Here is a 12,465-nt window from a genome sequence, read left to right as displayed (position 1 = left end):
ATTTTCAAAAAGGCCATGAATCAAATGCAGATATAGTACTTAATTTAATACCTTACGCAGTATTGGCAATTTTCCTTTTTGGGGGGGCCAATCATTCGATCTGAGTTTATACCGGGCTTAAGAAAATCGTCGGCTAAATCGGAATTTTGCCTGAGAACAATTACGGCAGAGTGCACAGCTCAGTTTTCTCCTTCATTAAAGTTGCCTCGGTGGAGAGGGCACCCGAAGCCCGAGTTTTTCTAAGGGAAATGAAAAATTGGAATCAAATATTACTTCTGAAATAGCTCATGGACGCAGGATATGCAATGGTATGTCATATGTAATTGTTTCCAGAAAAATTCCTTATGAAGTCGCAAAATTTGACAGCTCTTAGTTTCGCTTTGTATTTCATATCTTTTTTTTCCCTTTTACAGTTACAATTACACAATACACTACATAAACCTTGATAAACTATTATTAAAAGCACCTACAAATCTACAGTACATTGCTCCTCTTATCATGTTTCCTTAAAGTTGGGCAGGAAAAATTCGGTAATTAACATTTGAAGACAATTTTGCAGTTAAGTTTGCGCCAAGAGAGTGCGTCTGAATAGCATTTCTTTGTCAATTTAGATTTCAAATTCTAAAGAAATTGTTACTGCCATAGGGACTGGAACATAAAAGCGAAACTACTGGTGATTATTTATGAAGACAAGATTGATCATCGCAGTTATACACACAACTTAAGCAGTTGTGAGATTAAAGCCTGAAAAAAATTTAAGCCTGATTAGTTAATAAGCTTCTTACGGCCCAATTCCAAATTTTGTTCATGAAGTCACTTAAACGTTGTATAACGAAGGTAGTATATTGTAAACATTTTTTTCAAATTTAAGATGAACGAATGGTTTCCTTTTCAGTTGTACCATAAGGTCTTAAACATCACTAAAACTTACAAATTAACATTTTAACGTACTGGTGACAAGGGACATTATGTTTTGGCAGGTGATAATATTCTTCACGGATCACAAGACAAGTTTGAAGCATGAGAGGGGTCTGGTAGAGAATCAAGTAAAAGACATGAAGGACATCAAGCTACTCCCGGTTGCCGTTGGACCTCACGTCAATATCCGAGAATTAGGGACTATCACCGATAATAAACAAGACATCATCCACTTTGGAGAATACGAAAAACCAGAGACAGTCTCCACACGGATTTGGCACGGTACAGCAATAACGTAACCCTGTGATATTTATCATTGGGAAGGTTGTTTGTTCTTGATGTAGGTTGATAAGAGGCATTACCAATCTGAATTAAATTTCTTAGCCTCCCTTTTTTTAGATCCTCTTCCCAGTGGTGAAATTTTAGACGAAATCCATCTATAATTAAAACAATTCTTAATTATTATAAGAACTTGCAAAGCGTCTCTTGCACCTGAAAAAGTTGGAATGCCCAATGACTTTGTTGATATAAACATCGGGCGGGCATACACTGGGCGGAAACACTACTTGCAAAAACTTTTTTGCATACTGTGTGCGATGACGTCAACAATCATGTGACTATGAAAAATAATGCGTTTGGGCTGACCGTGCCGCACGGGTAATGATGAAATGAAAAGCAATTTAATAAATTAAGGGGGCTATACAAATGAAGAAAATTAGTGGGGACTAAGTCGAGGAGCACATCTTTTCTTCGTCGAAGCATTTAGTACATGAGCATGAAGTTGCATGTTGGAAGATATTCTAATGAAGAAATATTCCATGACGGCTTGTTGGTTGTGACCTCATTTGTCACGTGCTCCGAAGAGCGCCTCTGAGCAAGTTGTACGCCCCTTCCTCCCTCCAAAAATTGTTTTATCATAGACTGTTTGATTTCGTTTTTACTTTTTTGTTTGTTTGTTTCCTTTAACAGACCTGCAAGGAAAAGATATGTACGGTTAGTTCTTTATTGCGTTTTTATTTATTTCGACGAAATAAAAAGTAGTCGTTCAGAAGCAAATTCCAAGTTTGTTCAACAATCATTCAACTGGTGTTATTTAACTTTATCGCAGAGAGCTACCACGAGTATTTCACGACACCTTACTTCATATTCGTTCGTGACACGCTAAGTTATCTCACCCTTCTTGGCCTGCACATCACCTTGTGTCTCTCGCCCTCGGTCATTCCGTTCAGCGGTCTAGAGTGGGTCATTCTGGTTTTCTTTATGGGTCGAATACTGATGGAGAGCAAACAGTTTCAGAACGTCAAGGTAGATCAGGGAAGAGGCATCGTGATTAAGAAGCAGATGGGGAACAAATATACAAGGTGCAGTGAAAATGAAGAGCAAGGCGCACAGAATGAAATCAGGGGTGGTGAGAATGGCGATGGTGAAGAAGATGAAGAAAGCTGTCGAGTATCAAGATCAACTATGTTTGCAAGGATGTGTGGAAAATACCTAAGGTATTGTCGAAATTGATTTTTGAAAAACAAAAACAAAAAAGAATCATTAGCAACACCTCGTCTACGAAAGATGGATAAAACAGCCCCCCCTCCTCCCCCCCCCCCCACCCACGGGATAAACAGCTCTTCATTTGTGAGTAGTCTTATTAAACCAATATTTTATCTTTCTCGTCAACGTTAATTAATTTTGAAAGTTCATCCCAGCCTGTTTCTGAGGCCTTTTCTATCTCAACTCGGAATGGTATGCTGTCAAATGCATTAATTTTCTCTTTTGCTGCTTCCTTTAATTTCAGCGACCGATGGAACATTTTGGATTCCATAACTCTAGTCATCTACTTGATCACCTTTCTGTTGAGAATGTTGACATGGGCCACGGCTGCATCAGTGACCAACAACCGAGCTCTTGTTATAGCCGGTTATCTGTACGGCCTCAACACCATGTTCCTCACACTCAGGGCGTTTGGTCATGTCATGGAGACCATTCAAGGGATTGGGACCATCCAAATAGCTTTGTTTCAGATCATTGGCGACATTGCTACGATATTTTGGCAGTTCGTGGCGACCATTTTGGCTTTCTCCATCGCCATAACAAAGGTGTATATGGCAGAAAAGTCGTACATTGCCCAGGAAAGCTACAAAGATAACCTGTGAGTATGACACAACGCCTTGATAATGCTGACTTATTTTAACATGCCTCGGTCACGTTAGCCATATATTGACAGAGGCGTTGAATTTTGTGTCAAGCAAACACCTTTTAGTTTCGAAAGTAACAACAACCTTAATTCCTTTCTCTAAATTAGGGGAGTAATTAAACTCGAGGCGCTGGGAAGAGGTCGTCATTTTCGAAACAACATTTATATAATTTCAACAGCATTGCAATTTCCGGACGGTAGCAAGTTTAGGGATGTGGTTACATGACATGATATGTCCTGTGATGTACGTAATCATGGACATGTTCAGCATGCAGCAGAAATATAATCTCCTCCTCATACTATGTAAGGGCCTCCTCATATGAGCCCGGTAACCGGGCTGGCTCGATTACCGGGACGACTTTTGTTGTCTGTTCATATGGGAAATTTCGGCCCGGTAGAACGGGATGAAATCCAAGAAACACAACCAAAATGGTGAACCATAAACTTGTATCGTTCGCGGCTGTCGTAGCTTTCTGGACTCTTGTAACTTTACTAATAAAGCTAATTCGCATACTCCCAATGTGGAAATACATACAAGACAAAAATTATGCCATTTTGGCCGCTGTGTTGCGAAAGCGAAGCTATCTTGTCGAAAAAGTTTCGCCCCGGTTACCCGGGCTGGAGTGTTCATATGGATATGGATATGGATATGGATATGGATATGGATATGGATATGGATATGGAGATCTCGGTCGCAAAAACCGGGATCTCGGTAACCGGGGTCAGCCCGACTTCTCATATGAACACATCGAAATTTTTACGGAGGAAAGAGTGTCGAGGCGAGATCTCGGAAACCGAGCTGGCCCGCTTGACCAGGCTCATATGAAGAGGCCCTTAGTTATTACCGTTGACCTCCTTTTACGGTCGCAAACGACTACTACTTAGCACTGGTGGGACTCCATATGAAAAGGTCGGGAATATTCGTCTTCTCCTTAGCTTTAGAGGAGTAAATCAAGGATTTTGGTGTTCCTTAGGGTGCAAAGATGAAACGCCACTATTTTTAGCCGTCAAAGTATCTCCTTTAGGATGCTTCGAAAGAAATAATAGGAGAAACGCTGCCATTTCCGTTTAAAGTGGTATCTTTATGGCTTAAATAAAGCTTAAACCACACCCAAATTGGTCTCTTTTACCTGTTTAATTCAAACTTTCCGACGAGGATCCCTGACCTTTCATAATGGAGCCATTCCCACCAAGGCTATACTGTGTAGCCCCAGAAAGATGGACAAACTGGTCTAAATTACTTACTGGGATAACTGGATTTTATTTCAGTGCTTGCAATACATCTGGGATTTCCTGGTAAGTTAGATCCTCCTTCTTATAACTTAAACTAGGCTCAGCAACGCATAACCGTCAATTTGGTTTAGAAATAAAACGATGATTTCCACTTGACACACATGTTTCGTCAGAAACTTCTTCAGATTCCTTCTTCATTGCAAATATTACAGGAGAGAATGATAATGAGTATGTAAAAACATAATAAGAAAAAGATTAGGGACTGATAAAAATAGCGTTAAATTGTTGAACTTGCTGATTAAGGGATGGGGTTTTCTCATAGGATGTGCAAAGCTTCCTTGCTGCTGTACATCCAGCTTTTGGTTACTGAAAATTTATAATTCTAAAGTTTTCAAAACTTCAATTTCTCTCTTTAAGTTGGTGGGCGATGTTTAAACATCTTTGCTGGTCTCTACTGGGTATAGCGGAATTGGATCCTCTGGACTCTGTCGACAGTGCCTCAGTGACGCTGGCTCAGTTATTGTTTGGGGCCTTTCTTATTATGGGGGTAGTTCTCCTTGTCAACATGATGATAGCTCTCCTGTCGAACACATACCAGCGAGTGGAGGTAACAGGTTTTGGCTATTTTCTTTTTTTTTTTTCGAGAAAGCCAGTGTATAATTGTTCCATGCAAATATTATCTCCGATACATGACTGATCAAATAGCTTCTAAGTCAATAAGTGTCCAAAGCCTCTAACCTGGAAAGAACGTTTCTTTCTTCTGCACTTGTAATGAAACTGCAATCAGCCCGCTCCATTTTCCACAGGATTGTATTTCTTCAACATCATCTACGCACAAACAGTTGTATTCCAGTTTACCACATTTAATAATAAACAAGGACACAATATAAATGTTATTTCGCGTAGTCGCAAGAGTGCTCGGTGCAGATACTTGCAGGGCGAAATATAAAACTTGCATTTATATTTAATAATATCAATGCGGCAGGGCGAAAATAGGTAAATATAGCTTAGGGCGATTAACTCTAGTGTGGGCAATTCTATTTTGCTAAGAGTGTTTTTTTTTCCTCAATAATTTTGGCTTAGGACAACGCTTACAAGGAATGGTCGATCAAGAAAGCTATCACGATACAGACATACGGCAGCTATCATCCGATCCCAGTTCCTCTTAATCTCATCTCAAATCTTTACGTTGGAGTCAAGAGCATGGCTTGCCGTACAGGACAAGAAGATGCCAATGATTCCAGGGCCCGTGTATGTTCACAGTGTATTCATGTTTGTAAAATTCATTCATGCAAAGAGCACCCTGTGTGATGATCCTTATGACTTCAAGGAATGACAAGAACAGTAGAAACTCAACATAAGACTTCAATGTCGGCCATGTGGACCGCATTGACCGCTGGAAAACTACATTGCTCGTGAGCCAGCGCTGTAACTCAGCAGTATTGTGACATAATGTCAGGCATATTGTCACACCCTGAACCGTGGTTGTCTATAGTCGTTTTCTATAAGATTGTTGACGTTTTTGTATTTTAGACATGAAATGAAAGCAGACGCTTCCTCTCCACATAACCTAGTGCAAACAGAAGGGAAAGCTTCTTACAATTAAAAAGTCTTCAAAGCACGTAAAGTTTCGATTGCCCCCTCACGTTTCTCGTGCTTGCAACAGACGATCTATCCGACAGCGCGACAATTCCTATTACTTAATATTTAGAGACCCAGAAAATGGCTTTTTTGTTTGTGATCTTGGTTCTTTTTACTCAACAGAACAAATCTCTGAATGCGGTTGTTCAAAATCTTCAACAAACATATTTTGCAACTTATGGATATTCTTTTCCTCTTACTGGTAAGACTATTTATTGGAAGATTAAAACATGCATAATTCGCTTTTAAAATTTATAAAGAAACTGCTTTAGCGACTCAAATCCAGAACGGTTTTATCGCACAGGGAAACTGGCAGGCTTTATACAATTTTATTTTATCCTTTACAGAAGCTCAGTCACGGTTTGCTCATTTTGAAAAGTTTAGCCTAAATTTTTCAAATTCGTCGTTTGGAATCCGTGTCAATCTTCGTCATCCTTGACCATCCTTGTTCCTTTATGGTTTGTTATTATTTCTTTGATGTTTTTTCTTTCTTAGTAAACTATTATTTTCAGGTTTCCTTCCATTTAAAGGAGACTTTGGACGAGGCCAAAACAACTCAAAACACCGTGACTGAGTTCCGTTAAGATTACATAATGTCCTTTTGCCCCGCCTTTCATGCGAAACTAGTTAAACAGCTTTTGCTTTTACTGGCATCAGCACAAAAATTTACTTCGCAAACCTACAGCTTCCTTTTAGTTTCATTTCCTTACTGAGACACTTTGGTTACATCTAAGAGTTTTGGCTTCAGCTACGGAAGTGATGTATTTTTGTCGTGTTGGCTTTAGATGACAGAAAGATGGACCAACTCATTCAAGAAACAGAGAGGAACCGGGAAATGTTCAATCAGATTGCTCATAGGACCTTTACAACGCATGCGCCTGACCAAGGAATGCTACCTACTGGTCCAAAGGTCAGCCGAAAGTACACTTTTTACTTCGAAGAAAATCTTTATTATTTTTTACTATTTTTGAGCTTGTTTCATGGTTTTCCTAAACTCAGCGATCCATGATGGCGTCTTTTAGGATGGCATCATTACTACGTCATAAGACCTCACAACTCCGTATTACAAATATCAAAGAAAATGTTCGTGGACGTGGTATAAATTGTCCAAGTTTCATTTTCATAGCCTTAATACTCAATGAGTTACAGGGGGAATGTCTTAGAAGTCCCCATCACTCCCAGAGGACCAAACTAAAGCTTCTATGGACAGAGGCAAGTGGGACAACTCTTTCTTTTCTTTAGGCGTGGCAGAGTCAAGGCATAAGAATAGAGGGCTCTCTCTTGGTTTGTGAAGGAGGAAACTTCTGCGACACCTGCCAGGGTGAATCGGACGAATGCCATGGCGCAAGATATCTCGTTCCCTTCTCTCCAGAATTTCCCCATCTTGAGGTGCGTATGAGTGAAACCTTTTGAACAATGCATTATAACCCAGGTGGCTAGTCTATCACATCTTGCTTACTAGTACAGTGGAACCCCCTGAATCCGGTCACCTACGGGCCACCCCGTGTTAACGGGGTGGTTTAAATAAGAAAGTGACTGACTGACCTCATGTTCGGACCAGAATATAGTAGGTGGCCGTAATGACGAGGTGGTCATATGAACGGTTGGCCGTAAGGCTGGGTTCCACTGTATTTGTAAGATTAAACCAGTCTCAATAAGACCCAGCTGATGCAGTTAAAACTTCATTTTCGATAGCAGATCTTCCACATGACGTTCTAGCAAGATTTGAAATGCTTTAGCCAATTTCACTATTTCATCTGTCTAATGTGTCATGAAGGGAAATTGAATCAAAGTCGGGGTCGGTAAAATAAACTACCTCGTCCCAGTCGCCCGCGCGATAGTCAAAAATATCTTAATTCCCGCTTGCGCTAAGAAAACAATAAGAAACGCCTGTGGAGGAGGCACTAAAATAGACATAAGTCATGATAATCATTATCGTCATCAACATCATCAGCATAAACACCCTAGGAAAACAACAACAACACCTATGGCATCAAGGACGCTCAGTGTACATGATCATCGTTATATCTACTTTGTCTTTTGACAGCGTGACATAAATTTTATTCTTTCGTCCACTCTTAAAGGTTCTTATTCAGGAAATAGGAGAGCAAAGGTGTCTTGGAGTGGGAGTGGTTTGGAAGGATTACGGAAACCACGCCATGCCGGGACAGACAAAAAGAACGGTGGGGTATCTTGTCGATGAAGGCAAAATATTGGGACCATTTAAGCCTGTTAACCTTGCCGGGAAGGAAGATGAAGGTAAACAGGAGGAAATAAGTGCTATGGCGAACTATAAGTAAACATACACACTGTCACAAAAACATATTCAAATAAAAAATATTTTTCGTTCAACCGAGCTAAGGGTTGTAAGTCCACAAATACCATTTTAACATTTTAAGAGAACTTGCAAAACGAAAATAGGAATGTCCTCACTCCGTTATCGTGTTTTGGTTTTTGTTAAACATACCCATCAAATTTGGTAACATCGATTCTTTAAATTCTAATTTGGTCTCGTAAGTGAGAACGCTCTATATCTCCCATAACTATTGTGACGGATTTTGACTGTCGATCTTTTCCTTTTGTACAGGCGCCATGGCTTACAGAGGAGATCTGATCGGCTGCACAGTCATGTTTAATGAGTTGGAAGATGGCAAAGTGCCTATCCAGTTCACTTTAAACGGCAAACAGATCACTCAGGATAGGATTTTAATCGAGCATAATCCGGCCGAAAAATCGCTGTACCCATTCATAGGCATGGGACACACAGGAATAAGAGTGCTAGCCAAGGTTAGTACATGACGGCTTAAAGGACTGATCTGACCGATCAAAAAGTCTGATGACTATTCGCCCATGGAAAACTCGGGCTCGTAGTCTAATTTTTATATAGTGTCAGAAGCATATCACCTTGTATGCTTCTGATAGTGTAAGATAGCTCAGCTAACCATATTTTTGCAGGATTTGTATTAGTATGCCCATGAAGTTGATAGAAACAAGGAAATGTTCTCTGTTTCTTATACAGAGATCGAGAGCGCGTAATCTAATTGTTAAATAGAAACACGAGTGGAAGTTTGGGAGAACGAGAAATGCTGTTGGGATACGAGCTCCAAGGTTTTTTAGAGTTCTTCCAAACGTTCACGAGTGTTTCTTTTTTCTGTTTCTTTTGGAAAATACCGCAAGGAAAGGAAAAGAAATCACTCGCAACATCATAATGCATGTCAACAACTCTTGCTGCGTCTGCGTTTTTATCGAATTATAGAGGTGCGACTTTAAGCCATATAGGCCAGCACATGTAGCATACCATTGCCTTTTTGTATGGCTAGCAATTGACACGTTCTGTTTGTGCATGTTTATAGTTGTGTCCATCCCGGAACGATGATGCCCATCTGATTGGGACGATTAAAGCCACAACAGACAGCATGACAGAAAAGATGACTTCAAACTGGAAAAGGGTTGACGAAGTTGTAGAGCGAATAAAAGGAGAGCTCGACAATGCAGATACAGAGTTCGAAAAACTTAATCATTTAGTTTTGGAGGAGCTGCGACACTTTGAAAATTTAATTAATGACCCAGATCAACTGGAACGCGATGAAGCGGTAGATGATTTCGTGGAAGAGATTCCAGATGTATATGAGGGCACTTCCCACAGCTGCCTAGATCAAGGGTTTGATAAATTGTATGAACCGGTGCTTGAGCCCATCAGAGAGAAAGAAATAAGCCATCTGAACGAAAAAGATGGACCAGGTTTGGAAGACCAACAGCCGCAAACTTCACTTTTAAAAAGGGCACACGAGAACCTGGAAGAGCTGACGCAAACAGCAGAAAGGAAATTCACATCGGTCTTGGAGTCTTTGAAAGCAGCCGAGAACGAAGCCAAAGACCGTATGCGATACCAAAAGGAAAAAAGAGAAAGGGTGGAAACTAATTTACGTAACATTCAAGAATCCTTGAAAGATTTCCTTAAAGCTCGACTATCACATTCAGGTGCTCAGTCATCGAGGCCAAATTATATATGCGAGCCTCAAATTCAGATGCAGGTAAACTGAGGAGCAACTGAGCTCGATAGTAGATCACTTTATTTATACACGGTAAATTCCACTCATTTGTATACAAGCAGAAATATCTACAAAGGTAAAAATCAAAACAATATAATCATTATAAAAGTAATAACAAAGAACAAAAGCCTAATCTAAACAAACTGAGCTAACTACCTATTTCAATGGAAATAAATGAAGACAAAAGTACCGCTTTTCAGGGACGCCGTGTCGTTAATTCACTCAAAACTGATGTTACTTAGCTTCGTCTTAAATTCACCTAAGGTTTTAGATGCTCTAATATCAGTTGGAAGGTTATTCCACAACGGGGCACCGCTGTAAGAGAAGCTTTTAGGAACATAATAGGTGCGAGGTTGAGGAAGAGCCAGCCTCATTTCACTATTTCTTAATCTATAACTAGTTGTATCATTACGAAAAATGAATTTATTTGATAAATAATCAGGTGTATCTCCATTTAAAGTTTTGAACATCATAATGGCTCTGGTAAAAAGCTTCTGATTCCTTAGGTTTTTCCAAGCAAGTCTACAGAACAGGTCTGTAGCACTAGAATAATAAGGGGCGGACAGCAATATACGAGCCGCACGGTTTTGCAGCTTCTGAAGTTTTTCGGCGAGACCTATACTGCAGCATCCTCATACTAAGCTACAGTAGTCAAACTGGGGCTTTACCAAACCATTAAAGATGTTCAAAAGAGTGTAGAATGGTACAAAATTTCTAATGCGCTTAATTAAGCCTAAAGCTGAAGAAATTTTCTTACAAACACTTACATTGCTTAATCACGTTTACGCTTACATTGCTTAATCGCGCTAATCATATGTAGCATGCGACCCTTTGTAGAAGGGGTTTATTAACGTGTCGTAAGTACTTCAGTATTCTTAATAAACCGCATAAGTTTTAAAAATCGAAAGTAACATATACTGTGGGGTTGTGCAAATTAAACCGTAAGGATCCTGGGATAAATAAGCCGACAATTTTAAGTAGCGCAACCCATTAAAAGATTATCACAGGAACGCCGAGATGTACATGACAACAAGAACTTGACAAATCAAGTTGTCCTCAATAGATGTAAGGTCATCCCCATAAAATGTTTCGAAGTTGTTTTTTTGTTTTGTTTTTTCTTCCTGATAAAGAAAAACGAAAAACTGTTTTCGATTCATTGCCTGCTCCCACCCTTTACAGAAAAGATTTAATTAAGGCCCGCCAGGCATTTATACATGTGCAATTCGTTACTCAATATTTCCGTTTTTTGTCCGCTTTTATTTAATTTATTTGTAACCGACCGACAAAGACCAAGAGTGAGGGTGATGCAAAAAGGAAACATTTTTTTAGCGTAGTGTAAAGCACTGTTCAAAAAGTATGAAAATGTGTGATGTTAATAGATGAAATACCAGTATCGTCAACGTGGTTTGCCATTATTAAAGCTCGAATTCCGGCCTTCTCATTTGGTTTGTTTCGTTTTCCTAAGAGGAATAGCATGGTACGTAGACATTTGTGTGAATTGCTGTCGACCCTGCCTTTGATAAACAGGTTGGGTACAGACTAGGACACTTCCCTGTAGGATTTTCTGATTGTCTATTTGGATGTATTTGCGTAGGCCATGATCAATGTCCTCTTTGCCAAGTCACAATGCAGGTATACTATTTATCCAATGTTATTACTCTCTGCCATTGCAGTGGAGAGGTTGGCCGGAAATGTTTAGAGAATTTGAAGTGGGGGAAGGGGGCGAGCGATAGGAAGAGAGGTATGAGTTGCTGGTTTCAGCGGCAAATCAGGGTTGTCCAATATCGCATATATATAACATATCAATCATCCGAGGGTGGACAACACGTCAGGATAATAAAGTCAATTGATACATAAATGGTTATCGAATAGATGTTTCTGCTATTCTGAAAACTCTTTCTAAATTTGATCTATGTCAATTTGATGGGTTTCCTTTAGTTGTTTATACGTCAAATTCCGAAAATAACCCCACAATCCCCGTTCCAGGAAATCCCCAAATCCCAAAATTTTTTCCAATAACAAGCCCTAATCTGCCCAGTAAATAATTCGTTCAAAAATTAATTCCAAGAGAATTAAGAAACATTTATATACGCCCTTTGGTGTGTAAGATTGATCATTGTGCAATTAACCAACGCGAACAGGAGAAGAGCAAACTAGAATTTTTGACTTTTGTCAATATAAAGTGCAAAGATTAAAACTTTTCCATTTCCTGTATCGACGCCTGGTCTTCTTCTTCACCTTTGACCACGAGTTCAAATCAAGCCCCTACGCCCTTTTTCCTCTTCGATTTTACTGCAAGTTATCTATGACGCTCATGCTACCCGCGCCCAATAAAACTACAATAAACACACAACACTTCAAACATTGGGGCGCTTTTGATTACCATTCAACCAAAAATTGCAAAAATTTTGAATCGGAGAAAAATGGTAGGGA

At 39.7% G+C, this 12,465-nt stretch overlaps 1 protein-coding gene across 6 annotated transcripts in view; it reads left to right on the top strand.

Annotated features, from left to right (window-relative positions):
• LOC145479398 (uncharacterized) overlaps positions 1-12,462 on the top strand; it is a 47,647-nt gene extending 35,185 nt beyond the window's left edge. For 5 of the 6 annotated variants that reach the window (XM_081457758.1, XM_081457756.1, XM_081457757.1 and 2 more), the window contains 13 exons: positions 981-1,200; positions 1,888-1,911; positions 2,027-2,414; positions 2,708-3,061; positions 4,376-4,402; positions 4,757-4,946; positions 5,423-5,590; positions 6,104-6,182; positions 6,766-6,890; positions 7,223-7,369; positions 8,065-8,239; positions 8,568-8,767; positions 9,334-12,462. In XM_081457758.1, the coding sequence (XP_081313884.1) occupies positions 981-1,200; positions 1,888-1,911; positions 2,027-2,414; positions 2,708-3,061; positions 4,376-4,402; positions 4,757-4,946; positions 5,423-5,590; positions 6,104-6,182; positions 6,766-6,890; positions 7,223-7,369; positions 8,065-8,239; positions 8,568-8,767; positions 9,334-10,023 (2,787 nt within the window). In that variant the 3' untranslated portion in view covers positions 10,024-12,462. Of the gene's footprint in view, positions 1-980; positions 1,201-1,887; positions 1,912-2,026; positions 2,415-2,707; positions 3,062-4,375; positions 4,403-4,756; positions 4,947-5,422; positions 5,591-6,103; positions 6,183-6,765; positions 6,891-7,222; positions 7,370-8,064; positions 8,240-8,567; positions 8,768-9,333 lie in introns of those variants that run through there. The other variant, XR_014048419.1, reaches the window with a different exon arrangement.
• Positions 12,463-12,465: the final 3 nt, after the last annotated feature.

This window comes from Orbicella franksi, chromosome 2 (genome assembly GCF_964199315.1).
Source record: "Orbicella franksi chromosome 2, jaOrbFran1.1, whole genome shotgun sequence".
NCBI classification, from domain to species: Eukaryota; Metazoa; Cnidaria; class Anthozoa; order Scleractinia; family Merulinidae; genus Orbicella; species Orbicella franksi.
Note: the sequence above shows the minus strand (reverse complement) of the source record. Positions and strands in the feature narration are given on the sequence as shown.